Genomic DNA, 16,702 nt, shown 5'->3' with positions numbered 1-16,702 from the left:
GTGTCCTTGCTTGGGTTGCTGTTATGGGGATAAGGTTGACGGGAAACAGTTGGCATCGCATTTACTACGGTTTGGAATTGATAGAAATTATACAGTTTGGAGTTTGAATGGTGAGAAAAGTAACAGGAATGTTGAGTCGAGGTGTAATACGAAGTATGCTTCAAACGACGATTGCACAGACACATACGATTTCGATCGAGTCGAAGAGATTGCAGAAGTGCTTGAAGAAGATCTTGAGGATTGTCCCAAAATGTTCGAGAGGTTGGTAAGCGATGCAGAGAAACTGTTGTATGATGGTTGTTCAAAATTCACAAGATTGTCTGCGGTGTTAAAGTTGTACAACTTAAAGGCGGACAATGGATGGTCGGATAAAAGTTTCACAGAGTTATTAGCATTTATGAAAGATATGCTACCAGAGGATAATGTTCTTCCCAATCGAACGTATGAAGCCAAAAAGATGTTGTCCTCTATTGGCATGAGCTATGCTAAGATACATGCATGTCCAAACGATTGCGTTTTATTTCGAAACGAGTATGCAGCGTTGAATGAGTGTCCTAAATGCGGTGCCCCTCGATATAAGAAAAAGTTGTCTCCGACCAAAGTCTTATGGTATTTTCCTATAATTCCGAGATTTAGACGCATGTATCATAGTGAAACCGATTCAAGACACTTGACTTGGCATGCAGATGAAAGAATTATTGATGGAAAATTGAGACATTTGGCAGACTCACCACAGTGGATGAAAGTTGATACTGATTATCCTGAATTTGGAAAAGAAGCAAGAAACCTTCGCTTGTCATTGTCTACTGATGGAATGAACTCGCATGGTATTCAAAGTATCTCGCATAGCACATGGCCTGTGATTCTTATGATTTATAACCTACCTCAGTGGCTATGTATGAAGCGTAAGTACATGATGTTAGCTATGCTAATTTCTGGGCCTAAACAACCAAGGAATGACATAGACGTATACTTGTCACCCTTAATCGAAGATTTAAAGTTTTTGTGGGAGAACGGTGTGGAGGTTTACGATGGGTATAGGAAAGAAAGTTTCAACTTGAGGGCGATGTTGTTTGGAACAATTAATGATTTTCCAGCATACGGAAATCTATCCGGGTACAGCAATAAAGGTCAAAAAGTGTGTCCTGTTTGTGAAGATGAAACCGATACGACACGATTGGATCTTTGTCAGAAGAATGTCTTTCTCGGCCATCGTAGATTCTTAAATTCTAATCATCACTACCGTGGGTGGAGAAAAGCATTCAATGGAAAGGCCGAACATCGTACAGCCCCGCCTTTTTTGTCAGGTGATCAAATTTTTGAAAAGGTGAAAGACGTGAGCACTTAGTTTGGCAACCCTTTTGCACATTCACTTGTCAAGGGTGGGTGGAAGAAGAAGTCAATTTTTTTTTAACTTCCATATTGGAAGTCGTTGTACGTAAGACATTTCCTGGATGTTATGCATATTAAAAAAAATGTATTTGACAGCGTTATAGGTACGTTACTCAATATACAAGGAAAGTCTAAGGATGACCTTAACATAAGGAAGGACATGGTAAACATGGGAATGAGAACTGAATTGGGACCCGTGATGAAAGGAAGACGAACATATCTTCCACCTGCTCTTTACACTCTATCCAAAAAGGAGAAGAAAACATTGTGTAAGTTCCTCAGTGAAGTTAAAGTTCCAGAAGGCTACTCTTCAGATATTAGAAGACTTGTGTCCATGAAAGACCTCAAGTTAAAGAGTTTGAAGACGTATGATTGCCATGTTATAATGGAACATTTTTTACCAATAGGTATACGTTCTATTATGCCAGAAAAAGTAAGAAGCGCAATAACTAAACTGTATTTTTTCTTCAGGTCAATTTGCAGTAAGGTGATCGATCCCGCGATCTTACCAACATTGCAAAAAGAGATAGTTGTTACTTTATGTGATCTTGAAATGTATTTTCCTCCCTCGTTTTTTGACATAATGGTTCATCTAGTCGTTCATCTTGTGAAAGAGACACAATTGTGCGGACCAGCTTATATGAGATGGATGTACCCTGCTGAACGTTATATGAAAATATTAAAAGGGTACGTGAAAAACAGAAGTCGACCGGAGGGTTGTATTGCCGTAAGTCCTTGTTAGTTTGTCTTGCATATTTCCATCCTAGTGATAACCACTAAAATACAAATAATCTCATAACACAAGGAGTTCCTAAAGGACTACCAAAGGTACAAATAGAAATACAACAAGAATAGAAACACCATATCCAATAAAACAATTAAAACAAAACAGGAAGGGAAAACGCCTAAGCAGCTAAGGACTAACCCCGAATGATTCAATTTATATCTCATACAACTAGAACCACCATTAGAGCAACAAAACCACAAATCAATACCTAGCCCGAATAAGGGGAAAAGTCAAATTCTCAACCGAAAGAGACTACGAGGAAGTGTTTCTCAAATTGATTAAAGGGTCCCAAATAGATGCACGCCTAGGATTACCCCTACTGACAAACCAAAGTACTTAAAAGGAAGAGTTTCAATCCCAATTTGCAAAATTAATTAAATGGAACATTTTCTAAATTGATCATACTCAAATTCATGGACAAGATCTTAAAAAAAAAAGAAAAACATAACATCTTGAAATGAGATGACGATTAAAATTAAATATCAAATAACAACTAAATAAAAACTATGTTAAGTGTAACTTTTTTTGGAAGAAATACAGAAGAAAAAAAAACAAATCAATTCAACCTACTCAACCTACTGTAGTTTTTTAAACAGATTATAACTACAATGGTCTAACAAAACTAGGTAAAAAGACGCACAACACATGCACTACCCTGCAAACTTGCGTACAGGGACGAAACTAGATAGTAAAAAAAGTGTTGTGCAGGTCTTCTCAATTTTAATTAATGAAAAATGAACTGACGCGAACACAAATCGATTCACATACCAACAACTCTCTACGAGAAATCACAACAAGCATATAAGTTCTTTCAAGCCAAACTAACCTAAATTGTAGCGAGACACTCACGCATCGTGTTAGGAATCATGGTATCCATGAAAGGAGGGAGAGAAGAGCTTCAAAATACTTGCATGAATCAAGATAAAATGTTATAAAATGAATGAAATGTATCCTTCTAATGAGGAGGTTACAAGTATATATACTGCTATCTCACTATGACTAATATGTAATAACCTATATTTCTAATAGTCCCCCGCAAGTTGGAAGCTGTTCATAACACTTCCAACTTGAAATAAGCAATCCAAAAATACATCAAATTGAAAGAAAATACAAGAGAAGTCGAAAATACATCGACCAACATCAAAGCCGTAAAAGGCAAAAGCTTAACCATTAAGTAGAAACCACAACTCAAGGCTTAGTCACTTAATAGAAGCACCAAAGCTTAACCACCATAAGGTAGAAGCACAACAAAAGCCAACAAAGGGCACAAAGCTTAACTATCATAAGATAGAAGCACATCAAAGAAAGCCAACAAAGGGCACAAAGCTTAACTATCATAAGATAGAAGCATAACAACAAAACCAATATAGGCTAATCACCCTCACAAAATAGGGCAAAAGAAAAACTTCAAAGCCAATAAGGCACCATCAATGCAGCAACAAAGAAGTGTATCAAAAAACCCAAACTAGGCTTCAGTCTTCACAAATATAGAGAAGTTGCTCCATGAAAGAACCACAACTAACATCTCAAATTGGGCGTCTCAAAGCTTTACATAATCTCCTGATGCACAAGCACTGCTATCACAGTAATAGTATGTGTTTCCCACACTCCTTTCATATACCTCTTGATAGTTGCAACACTTCCTCAAATTAATAACAATGCTCATCAAATTCTAAATCTTGTTACGTGTTTGACACCATAAGCCATTTGTATTCACTAAGATTGGATTCACTTGTTGCAAATATCATGACTTATGTTAACCAACAATCAAATATCCCATTTGGTTGAAATTAGAACCATCCAATACAAGCATAAAACAAGGCTTAATCCCAATACGTGTAAATTGCACTGACAGTAACAAAATGTCGCAAGCTTTCAATCCATAGGCACCAAATAGTAGCAACAAGATGAGTATTCAATTCATAAATCCATGTAAATCTTCCTTCACTAACACAAACATACAACACTATATGAATAGAAATGAACAAGGTGATTACCATGAATCGCAGTATCAATGCGACGAAATACTGCGAAGGCGCTTGTGAAGTCTTTCAAACAGAAGTGAATCAATCTTCAACACAATCTGTGAAACCTCCAAGATTGATACGAAAAATCAAAAACTACTTAGAATTATGAAGAATATGTTCGCAAAATGTAGCCCAAGAAATTGCACATTGTAAACAAGATTACTACTCCAAACACAATTCACAAATGGAGTTCAACTATCCATAAGACATCAAGGCAAGCAACAACCCCTACAACAAAATTGAAAGCCAATAACAGAGACAAAGTGTTTCTGACTTGTATCGATGATGAAAGACAACGAAGCACGAAAGTTTGACTCTGCAACCAATTTCTTCTATGATGACAATGCCAATACCACTCGCAAATAAATCCAAACTCAAGAATTGTCTGATTGGAACAACCGCAAATCAGAATCACTTTAAACCACGACTATATGGAAACGATGCAAACGATAACGATGTCAATGGTGTTTGCAGTTGTGAGTTGCCGCTATCTCCGACGAACGACCGAACCAACATCGTCAAAACAGAGAGAAGACAAAACCAAAATATGAAAGAATCACCATCTTTGCAATGTTGACGAAAGAGGTAGGGAAGCAATTAAACGAAATCCTTCGAAGCTTGTTAAACTAAGAATTGAATTGCAAGAATCTCAAGTAGAAATTGAGATATCATAGAAACACAAACAGAAATGGATGCTTACACCGTCAAATCGCAACAGAAAGTTGATGCTGGCATCATCAAATCTCAATACCGGAACCAAAGGCAATATCGAATACTTCAATCAAACCTGCAACTTGAATCTCAAACAGAATCTGTGTAATCTCAAAGCAGAATTGCGAGAATCAGATGTAAGAAAATACAATTGATCTTGAAAAAATACAACCCTAAGATTTTGGGGGAAAGAAAATTGGAACAGAAAAATACAAACAAGAATCAAATCATCAACGAAAGATGATGCCACATCAAGGAAATTCGAAACAAAGAAATAACTGAAACTCCTCCAAGAAATTGAACGAAAACGAAATTGAGAAAAAAAATGGATGATGAATCTGTAAACATGAAACAACAAGAAAATGAAAGAAAAAAATTCCATTTTTTTTTCTCAAGAAAATGCAGCGGAAATTTTCCTTTCAAGGTGGATACCAGATATGCTCTGATACCATGTTAGGAATCATGGTATCCATGAAAGGAGGGAGAGAAGAGCTTCAAAATACTTGCATGAATCAAGATAAAATGTTATAAAATGAATGAAATGTATCCTTCTAATGAGGAGATTACAAGTATATATACTGCTATCTCACTATGACTAATATGTAATAACCTATATTTCTAATACATCGCGTGCACAATTCAGCAAACTCACGTATGGACACAAAACCAAATTATAAAAAAGTGTGAAACCTAAAATGACGAGGACTTAGCGAATATACCTGACCGCAACACGGTAACAAATTCATTAATCAACAACTCCTCATCGACAAACTGCAGCAAGCAATAAGAACGACTATTGATCAAACGAGCCGAGACATTGAAACCGAAAATGAGGAGGAAAATATCAACTCGTCTCAATTAGGTATTCAAATAGCTAACAAAAGACAACACAAATCGAAGCGAACAGTGTAAACCCAGATATGAACCAAAACCAAAACAAAAACCCAGATCCAACCCAGAAAAAAGACTTCTTCCATGTTTATTTAAAATCTTGTGTTGGCATTAGTTGAGAAAGACACTAGTAACGACAACTGATCTACCCAAAAGTTGCTGAAACTAATCGTCACCATTGAGAAGAAGCCAAAAAAAACAGAGGAAAAACACCATTGTTGGACTGGACCTTGCCAAATAGATCACCTACGCAGAATCGACAAATCTACAACCAAGCTGGAGACTACATCAGATAGGAACCGGTGAATTTCGTATTCTAGGACTTGAAATCAATTTACAGTGTTTCGTGTGAGAAAAACTAGTACAAACCGAATGACTTTACTAGATTATTATAAAACCTTCCACGAGATGCACGACACGACCATAAAATCTTAAAAAACAAATCCAACATGTAGTGCCGGCGGGACCAGTTAGCAACAAAATTTCAAACTGAATACTCTTTCTCCACTTCTCCTTCTCTCTTTCTCATTCCACAACTACACAAACATACCTCACGAAATCAAATTCTCCTTCTCTCTCAAAACACAGTGATGATGAAGTTGATAGAACAGTGTCAAGTTGCACCACCACAAAATTCACTTCCTTCACCAACCACTCTCCCTATCACTTTCTTCGACATTCCATGGTTCTACTGTCACCCAGTTCAACGCATCTTTTTCTACCACTTTCCTCATCCAACTCATCACTTCCTTCAAACAACACTTCCCATTCTCAAACACTCTCTTTCTCTCACCCTCCAACACTTCTTCCCCTTCTCCTCCAATCTCATCATCCCTACTAATTCCGATAACCCCCCTTACATACGCTACCTCGACGGCGACTCTCTCTCCTTCACCGTCTCTGAATCCTCAGCAAACTTCAACCTCCTCATATCTGATTCTCAAGACGCTCAAAACTGGCACCCTCTTGTTCCTAACTTGCCTTCACCTCGTACCGAACCAAACGGTACACGTGTTATTCCTATTATGTCCATTCAACTCACCGTTCTACCGGATCATGGATTCTCTATATGTCTCACGTTTCAGCATGTCGCCGGAGACGGAAAATCACTTCATCATTTCATGAAATATTGGGCATCTCTTTCAAAAGCAAGTGCAAACAACAACAACAATTGTTTATTATCTCTTGATCTTCCTTCCCATGAAAGAGATAGAGTTAAAGATACAAAAGGTCTTAAATATATCTACTTACAAGAACTACAAGATTCTGAGTCAGAAAACATGGAATTCGCGGGTCTGGTTCGAGATTCTTATGTTAACAAGGTACGAACAACTTTAGTATTGAGCTATGAGCAAGTTCAGAGTTTGAAGAAATTGGTCACTGATAAATGTAAAGACAGTCACAACCACAACAAAACACAGCATGTGTCAACTTTTGTTGTAACAAGTTCATTAATTTGGTTTTGTATGGTAAAATCGGAGGAGAGCGAAAGCAAAAGTGATCAAGATGATTGTGTTGTTGTTGATGATCTCTGCTACTTTGTGTTTCTTGCAGACTGTCGTGATAGCAGTGAATTTTCATTACCAAAAACTTACTTTGGAAATTGTCTTGCTTCTTATATTGTGGCTGTAGAGAGGAATGAGTTAGTTGGAGAAAATGGGATTGTTGTGGCTGCAATTGGTATTGAAAAAAAGATAAGAGATTTTAAGAGTGATGCTTTATTAGGAGCTGAAACATTGATGTCTGATTATAGGGAATTAACGAAACCTGGTAAGTCTCTTGTAGTGGTTGCAGGGTCACCTAAACTTGCTGTTTATGAGACTGATTTTGGTTGGGGGAAGCCTTTGAAATCTGATGCAGTACATCTTGATACTACTGGTTCGGTTTCTCTTTCTGATTGTAGAGATGGTGGAGGTGGAATTGAAGTTGGTTTGGCTCTTGAGAGGTCTAGAATGGCTAATTTCATCAGCATCTTTCAACAACAACTTGATAGTATTTGTAACATGTGAATGGAAAAAAATGCGTCTTGGGTTTCAGCAACTCAAAATGATTACGAAGTTTCTACTTTTTCTACTAATAAAGTATGTCTTTTTTAAAATCAACAATTTTCTATGTTTATCATGTCATTATAGTAAATTGAGTTTTTTATTTCTAAGCAACACCCAAATATGGATTAGCGTGTTCTTAGATGTGTTTTTTTTGGGGTTATTTACCTAACCGAAAAAAATATAAATATTATAATCCTTCTGATTATAAGTATTTTATTTCTAAAGATTTCAACTTTCACGAAAATGTGTCTCATGTCACTCGTCCTCAATCTCAAGGGGAGAGCATGAATGACTTCGACTTTGTGTTGAGTTTTTTTTATCTTCAACCATACATTTCCTAAAACACCCGAGTCAACTTCCAAGCCTGAGTTATCACATACTGTGAGTGAATCTACTTTTAGTCATAGTCATGAATCTTCATCTATTCATATTTTCGTTTCTCCGCAGTCTTCAATTTTGTTAGAACCAGCACTTACCAATTATAATGTATTAGATAAAACGTAAGTCTGATCTGCTCTAAAGACAACTTCAACCTCCTGAACTAGAAATAAGTATTAAAAATGATTCTTTTAATGGTGATTCTAAAATTTCTTATACTAATGATATTGATCCAAATTATTTACCCATTTCTTTGAGAAACGATAAAAGATCATATTTTTACAAGTATAGATATCATATTTCTCAATATGTCTCATCTAAACATCTTTCCACACAATATCAAATTTTAACTATAGCTATTGGTTATGTGAGAAGCCAGTTGGATGCAGATGGACCTATACTGTTAAACACAAACCAAACAACACACTTGATTGTTACAAGGCAAGACTAGTGGAAAATGTTATGCTCAGACATATGACATTGATTACGAAGGTATATATGCACCAGTGGCAAAGATGAAAACTGTTTGAATCTTAATGTCTCTTGCTGCTTATTCTATATAGGAATCTGTTCTTGTGTAAAAATGATATGTGTAAGATGAGCTTGCCCTTAAAGGTAAGGGAAGCTGCAAACAAGTTGATGTTTATGCGTAGCTTAGGGGATTTGGAAGTAGTTTACTATACACTTTGTTCCAAGAGGAGTGTCTTCCTTATCCATCTGGTGAGAGCCCCTTTTTATAGCTTATTAGATCTTTAGAACCTCATTAAAGAGGTGTCTTTTGGACTTCCTTCGTTACAGATGTTGGTTTTGTCTTTAACACGAGATTATTGATGACACATTCAATCATCGGTTATAGCCGGCTTGTATGTAACAGCTAGGCGTTACGCCCGCGCTGAATCATGACTCTCTCCGTGTTCCCCTTGGTATGCGGCCTCTGCTGGTACTCGACTGTACTTCACTACCGACTAGTATACCTGACACCTCTTAGGAATAGTCCTCGGCTGACTTGTACAAATGCCTGTTTACACAGTATTCGATCCAGATCGTGGCCTTATACGAATTCTGAGTATGGAACAAAATCACAACAGTTTGATGTTAAAAATGTGTTCTTGCACGAAAACTTAGAAGAGGAAGTGTATATGGAGATTCCATCCATTTTTAGTACCACAGGTGGAGCCAACAAGTCGTGTCTATTGAATAAGTCGCGTCTCCTCAAGCTTGATTTGGTAGATTCCCAAAAAAAATATTGTGTTTGGATTATAAGAAAAGTTAAGGAGATCACAATTTGTTTTTTTAAACACACACAAAGAGGAAAACAAAATATACTTCTTGTTTATGTTGATGATATTATTGTTTTAGGAAACGATTTGAGTGAGAGAAAACTACTAAAAAAATTATCACGAGAAATTGAAATGAAGGACCTTAAAGAACTCAAGTACTTCTAGAGAATTGAGGTAGCACATTCAAATAAAGGCATTTTTTCTCTCATAGAAAATATGTGCCTGATCTTTTGTAGGAAACAAGAAAACTTAAATGCAAACCTACTAGTGAAGAGAAAAGGGCCAAAGTTGACAAGGGTCAATATCACAAGTTAATGAAAGTCGATTTACTTGACACACATAATATCGAATTTGACATATCCAATCAATATGGCGATCCAATTCATGCATGATTTGAGGGTGAGACATTTGTAGGCAGTTGAATGCATTCTACAATATCTCAAAGCCACTCAAGAAAGAGGAATCTTGTTTAAAAGAGGTGGGATTCTAACTATGAAGGCTTACACTAATGGTGATTATATAGGTTCATTGATTAATATAAGATCTACTTCTGGCTATTGTACCTTCTATTGTAGAAACCTTGTTGCTTGGAGGAGCAAGAAGCATAGTATATTTGCTCGTCAAGCACTGAAACAAAATTTAGAGCAATGTCATTATGAATTTATAAATTATTATGGATGAAACAAATTCTATAAGATTTGAAGATATAACGTGGAGGTCATATGAAGTTGTTCTGTGATGATAAATCAACCATCGATAATGCATATAATCCAGTTCAACATGACAGGATAAAACACACTGAGATTGACCGACATTTCATTAAAGAAAAGTTGGATAATGGATTGATAACTATCGCTTACATACCTTTTAGGAATCAATTGACATATGTGCTAACAAAGGGTCTACCAACATAACGATACAACCGACTTACTTGCAAATTTGGAATGATTGATATTTATTATCGAGTTTGAAGGGGAGTCTTGTAATTTTTTAATTTTATTGTTATTTTATTTTATTACTAAGATTAGGTTTATATTTATATGTATCTCAGCTAGTTTATTCTCCTATCGTAAATCACAACTATAAGTATATGAAAAATACCTTTTCAACAAAAAAAAAACTTAGAATGTGCGGGTTGAGCCTAACTTTACAAACACTACACATGCCATATCTCGAAGCAACGCAAGACTAAATCCACCCCTTTCAAAGCCAACACAATTGAGTCATTAGAGGTTGCAATGAAGGAAAGCAAATGTCACACTTAGGAGAGTAGTGGTGGACCGCAATGAAGGAGGAATTTCCAACAATTAAGTTTAGTTTTACAGCTTCACAATACCCACGTCAAGTTTGAATGTTCAACCAAACACACTATAAATCTATTATCCAATCACTTAATCTAAACCCATTTCCTTTTTTTCTATCCTTTAGAAAAAATTAAAATGTTGAAAATTGAAGATTATTTGACTAGGTTGTAATTAATATTATTGGTATGTGATTCAACTATTGCAGTAATTGGAGTGAGTTGTAAGTAAGTGACTTGCAATACAAGAAGACTGTCACCCATTGAATGTTTTGAAAAATATTTAGTTAGTTGACTTTCCTTTTATATAAACTCTTGCCTATCATTTGTAATAGTCTAGACCATTAATTTAGTTCTCTATTTTTTTCAACGTCACTTTTGTATACCTTAAGTTCATCACTTGTTATGTTAAATTCATTAACACGCCAATCAAGAATTTCAGAAAACGGGTATCATGAGTACCAATTCGATCCATATCTTTCATCAATGAAGATGGAAGTGTTATAACAAGATTTGTTCTGATCAATATTCTTAGTTTTGATGATAACAAGGATATGAATTTTGTGTGAGATAATGTGGTACTCTAATACATTGCAATTTCCCTTTCAGGAAATATATAAAGAGTATGCACAAATCAGCGCTCAGAAGCTTTGACTCAGAAGGTTCAGCATGCAACATCAGAACATGGTCTGGCAAGACATCAGAAGATGGTCAAGGCAGAATCAGAACATGGGTCTATGAAAGCATCAGAAGAACTTGAGTTCAGAAGCAGAAGCACTGAAGTTCTCATGGTATCACGCTCAGAAGCACTTCAAGGTCAGAAGACAAGAAGATGCTATGCACCAAGCTATTTGACTCTGATGATATTCAAACGTTGTATACACAAACATCAGATCAGAAGAAAGTACAGGTGGCAGGCTACGCTGACTGACAAAAGGAACGTTGGAAGCTATTAAAGGCAACGTCAGTAGACACAGCGTGAACAAGGCTCGAGGTAGTTGACAAAAGCGTGAAACATTAAATGCAATGCTGTACGGAATACGCAAAGCATTAAATGCTCCCAACGGTCATCTTCTCAAGTGCCTATAAGTATGAAGTTCTGATGAGAAGCAAGGTTACCAATCCTGAACGAACTTATTCTGAAAAACTTGCTGAAACGCTGTTCAACTCAAAGCTCAGAAACTTCATCTTCATCAAAGCTCACTACATTGCTGTTGTAATATATTAGTGAGATTAAGCTTAAACTTTAAGAGAAATATCACTGCTGTGAATATAGCTTTTCAGAAGCATTGTAAAACTCTTATTTGATTACATTAATTTGTAAGTAACTAGAGTGATCAAGTGTTGATCAGGATACTCTAGGAAGTCTTAGCTTGTGCCTAAGCAGTTGTAATTAGAGTGATCACGTGGTGGTCAGGATACTCTAAGAAAGTCTTAGCTTGTGTCTAAGCATTTGTTCCTGGAGTGATCAGGTTGTGATCAGGATACTCTAGAAGACTTAGTCGTGGGCTAAGTGGAAAACCATTGTAATCTGTTGCGATTAGTGGATTAAATCCTCAGGTGAGGTAAATCACTCCGTGGGGGTGGACTGGAGTAGTTTAGTTAACAACGAACCAGGATAAAAATAACTGTGCAAATTGTTTTTATCGTTCAAGTTTTTAGACTACACTTATTCAAACCCCCCATTTCTAAGTGTTTTTCTATCCTTCAATTGCCATCAGAGCGCCGGTTCTAAGGTGCAAGCACTTAACCGTGTTTAGAAAAGATTCAGGAAGAGAAAAACGCTTCAGTAAAAGATGGCTGGTGAAATTCCAACAGACCCACCTACATCTACATCTGGCTCTGCTGAGCAATACAATGGTAACAATGGTTATACTAGACCACCATTATTTGATGGTGAAAACTTTGAATACTGGAAATATAAACTGGAAAGTTACTTTCTTGGTCTAGATGGTGAACTATGAGATCTTCTGATGGATGGTTACAAACATCCAGTGAAAGCTAGTGGCGTAAAGCTTACGAGGCAAGAAATGGATGATGATCAGAAGAAGCTTTTCAAGAATCATCATAAATGTAGGACTGTTTTGCTGAATGCTATCTCTCATGCTGAGTATGAGAAGATATCTAACAGGGAAACTGCCTATGATATATATGAGTCATTGAAAATGACCCATGAGGGAAATGCTCAAGTCAAAGAGACTAAAGCTCTTGCTCTAATCCAGAAATATGAAGCCTTCAAGATGGAGGATGATGAAGATATTTAGAAGATGTTTTCAAGATTTCAAACGCTAACTGCTGGATTAAGAGTTCTAGATAAAGGCTACACCAAGGCTGATCATGTAAAGAAGATTATCAGAAGCTTACCCAGAAGATGGGGTCCAATGGTGACTGCATTCAAGATTGCCAAGAATCTGAATGAAGTTTCTTTGGAAGAGCTTATCAGTGCCTTGAGAAGCCATGAAATAGAGCTGGATGCAAACGAGCCTCAGAAGAAAGGTAAGTCTATTGCATTAAAATCTAATGTTAAAAAATGCACTAACGCTTTTCAGGCTAGAGAAGAAGATCCTGAAGAATCAGAATCTGAAGAAGAAGATGAACTGTCCATGATCTCTAGAAGGGTAAACCAACTCTGGAAGAGCAAGCAAAGGAAGTTCAGAAGCTTCAGAAGTTCAAAGAAATTTGAACGAGGAGAATCTTCTGGTGACAGAAGATCTGACAAGAAGAAGGCTGTCTGCTATGAGTGCAATGAGCCTGGACATTACAAGAATGAGTGTCCAAAACTTTAGAAGGAGAATCCCAAGAAGAAGTTTCATAAGAAGAAAGGTCTTATGGCAACATGGGATGATTCTGAATCAGAATCAGAATCAGACTCTGAAGGAGAACAAGCCAACTTCGCGCTGATGGCTACAGAAGATGATGGATCAGAATCTACATCAGAATCAGATTCTGAAGAGGTATTTTCTGAACTATCTAGAGAAGAGTTAGTTTCCAGTTTAACAGAACTTCTGGAACTCAAGGCTCATCTTAGTATCAAATACAAAAAGCTGAAGAAGCAGTTTGAATTTGAAACTAAGAAGCTGGAAGTGGAAAATTCTGAACTGAAGGAAAAAGTTTTAAATCTATCCAAAGATAGTGGATCTCCTTCTGAAACAGAAAAATCCATTCCAAGTCTCAATCATATTCTGAAAGAATATGACTCGAGCTTCAGAAAGTTCTTATCTAGAAGTATTGGCAGAAGTCATCTTGCTTCTATGATATATGGTGTTTCTGGAAACAGAAGGTTTGGTTTTGGCTTTGAGGGTGATACCTCACATAAATTTGAACCTGTTGATGATCTGAAGATCACATACAAGCCATTGTATGATCAGTTCAAATATGGCCATGCACATGATATTAGGCTCACTTCACATGCACAGAAGTTTAACACTATTCACACCAAGAAGCATGTGACACATCCTAAGAAATATCATGCTGACAAACCTAAAGAATATCATGTTGTTCCTCCTGTTAAATATTTTGCTAAACCCAAGTTCAATCAGAACTTGAGGAGAACTAACAAGAAAGGACCCAAGAAATTGTTGGTACCTAAGGAGAAGATAATTTCTGTTGCAGATATCCTTGGCGGCAAAGAGGACAAAAAGCAAAATGTCATGGTACCTGGACTCTGGGTGCTCGCGACACATGACGGGAAGAAGGTCTACATTCCAAGACCTGGTGCTTAAACCAGGTGGAGAAGTCAAGTTTGGAGGAGATCAGAAGGGCAAAATCATTGGCTCTGGAACCATAAGTCTTGGTAACTCTCCTTCCATATCTAATGTACTTCTTGTAGAAGGATTGACGCATAACTTATTGTCCATAAGTTAATTAAGTGACAATGGTTATGATATAATCTTCAATCAAAAGTCTTACAAGGCTGTAAGTCAGAAGGATGGCTCAATTTTATTTACAGGCAAGAGAAAGAACAACATTTATAAGATTGATCTTTCAGATCTTGAGAAGCAGAAGGTGACTTGCCTTATGTCTGTTTCTGAAGAGCAATGGGTCTGGCACAGAAGATTAGGACATGCTAGTTTGAGAAAGATTTCTCAGATTAACAAACTAAATCTGGTCAGAGGACTCCCAAATCTGAAATACAAATTAGATGCTCTTTGTGAAGCATGTCAGAAGGGCAAGTTCTCCAGACCTGCATTCAAGTCTAAGAATGTTGTTTCTTCCTCAAGGCCGTTAGAACTCTTGCACATTGATCTGTTTGGCCCAGTCAAAACAGCATCTGTCAGAGGGAAGAAATATGGATTAGTCATCGTAGATGATTATAGCCGCTGGACATGGGTAAAGTTCTTGAAACACAAGGATGAGTCTCATTCAGTGTTCTTTGAATTCTGCACTCAGATCCAATCTGAGAAGGAGTGCAAGATCATAAAGGTCAAAAGTGATCATGGTGGCGAATTTGAGAACAGATTCTTTGAGAAGTTCTTCAAAGAAAATGGTATTGCCCATGATTTCTCTTGCCCTAGAACTCCACAACAAAATGGAGTTGTAGAGCGAAAGAATAGGACTCTACAAGAAATGGCTAGAACCATGATCAATGAAACCAATATGGCTAAGCATTTCTGGGCAGAAGCAATAAACACTGCGTGTTATATTCAGAATAGAATCTCTATCAGACCTATTCTAAATAAGACTCCTTATGAATTGTGGAAGAACAGAAAGCCCAACATTTCATATTTTCATCCTTTTGGATGTGTATATTTTATTCTGAATACTAAAGATCATCTTGGTAAGTTTGATTCTAAAGCACAAAAGTGTTTCCTTCTTGGATATTCTGAACGCTCTAAAGGCTACAGAGTATACAATACTGAAACATTGATTGTAGAAGAATCAATCAATATCAGGTTTGATGATATGCTTGGTCTTGAAAAACCAGAGCAGTTTGAGAATTTTGCAGATTTTGATATTGATATATCAGAAGCAGTAGAACCAAGAAGCAAAGCTGCAGAAGCTGAGAGTCTCAGAAGCAATGGATCAGAAGATCAAGTTGCTGCATCCTTAGAGAATCTCAGGATTTCTGAAGAGCCAACAGTCAGAAGATCACCTAGACTTGCTTCAGCTCATTCAGAAGATGTGATCCTTGGAAAGAAAGATGATCCCATCAGAACAAGGGCATTCCTTAAGAACAATGCATAATGTCAATTAGGTCTTGTTTCATTGATCGAGCCAACTTCTGTTGATCAAGCTCTAGAAGATCCAGACTGGATAATTGCCATGCAAGAAGAAATAAATCAGTTTACAAGGAATGATGTATGGGACTTGGTTCCTTGACCAAAAGGATTTAACATCATCGGCACTAAGTGGGTGTTCAGAAACAAGCTAAGCGAGAAGGGAGAAGTGGTAAGAAACAAAGCCAGACTGGTTGCTCAAGGTTATAGTCAGCAAGAAGGGATTGACTACACAGAAACCATTGCACCAGTGGCCAGGTTAGAATCAATTCGTCTATTAATTTCTTTTGCCACTCAACATAACATCACTCTTTATCAGATGGATGTCAAGAGTGCCTTCTTAAATGGTTATATAGATGAAGAAGTTTATGTCCATCAACCTCCTGGTTTTGAAGACTCTAAGTCTCCAAATCATGTTTTTAAATTAAAGAAATCATTATACGGATTGAAGCAAGCTCCTAGAGCTTGGTATGAACGTTTAAGTTCTTTCCTTCTAGAAAATGGTTTCACTAGAGGAAAAGTGGACACTACTTGTCATACCCTAATTTTTGACCCCCCTGAGATGACATATCTTCAGGATTTTTCATCAAGTCAAAGCAAGTACCCAGAACAGCCTGACATTCAATCGAGGGTGTTCAAAGACAAGAAAACTCAGGCAAAGGATCAATCAAT

General features: G+C 36.9%; 1 protein-coding gene across 1 annotated transcript; it reads left to right on the top strand.

Annotated features, from left to right (window-relative positions):
• Nucleotides 1-6,196: 6,196 nt before the first annotated feature.
• LOC131653735 (coumaroyl-CoA:anthocyanidin 3-O-glucoside-6''-O-coumaroyltransferase 1-like) lies at nucleotides 6,197-8,080 on the top strand. The gene has a single exon (XM_058924007.1). The coding sequence runs from the start codon at nucleotides 6,399-6,401 to the stop codon at nucleotides 7,815-7,817; it is 1,419 nt and encodes a 472-aa protein (XP_058779990.1). The 5' UTR covers nucleotides 6,197-6,398; the 3' UTR covers nucleotides 7,818-8,080.
• Nucleotides 8,081-16,702: the final 8,622 nt, after the last annotated feature.

The sequence above is a fragment of the Vicia villosa genome, linkage group LG2 (genome assembly GCF_029867415.1).
Source record: "Vicia villosa cultivar HV-30 ecotype Madison, WI linkage group LG2, Vvil1.0, whole genome shotgun sequence".
In the NCBI taxonomy this organism is placed as follows: Eukaryota; Viridiplantae; Streptophyta; class Magnoliopsida; order Fabales; family Fabaceae; genus Vicia; species Vicia villosa.
This window is presented reverse-complemented; position numbering and strand designations above follow the sequence as displayed.

Bases quoted from the DNA above. Each gene is read 5' to 3' on its own strand.
- LOC131653735 (XM_058924007.1), top strand. From the start codon at position 6,399: ATGATGAAGTTGATAGAACAGTGTCAAGTTGCACCACCACAAAATTCA.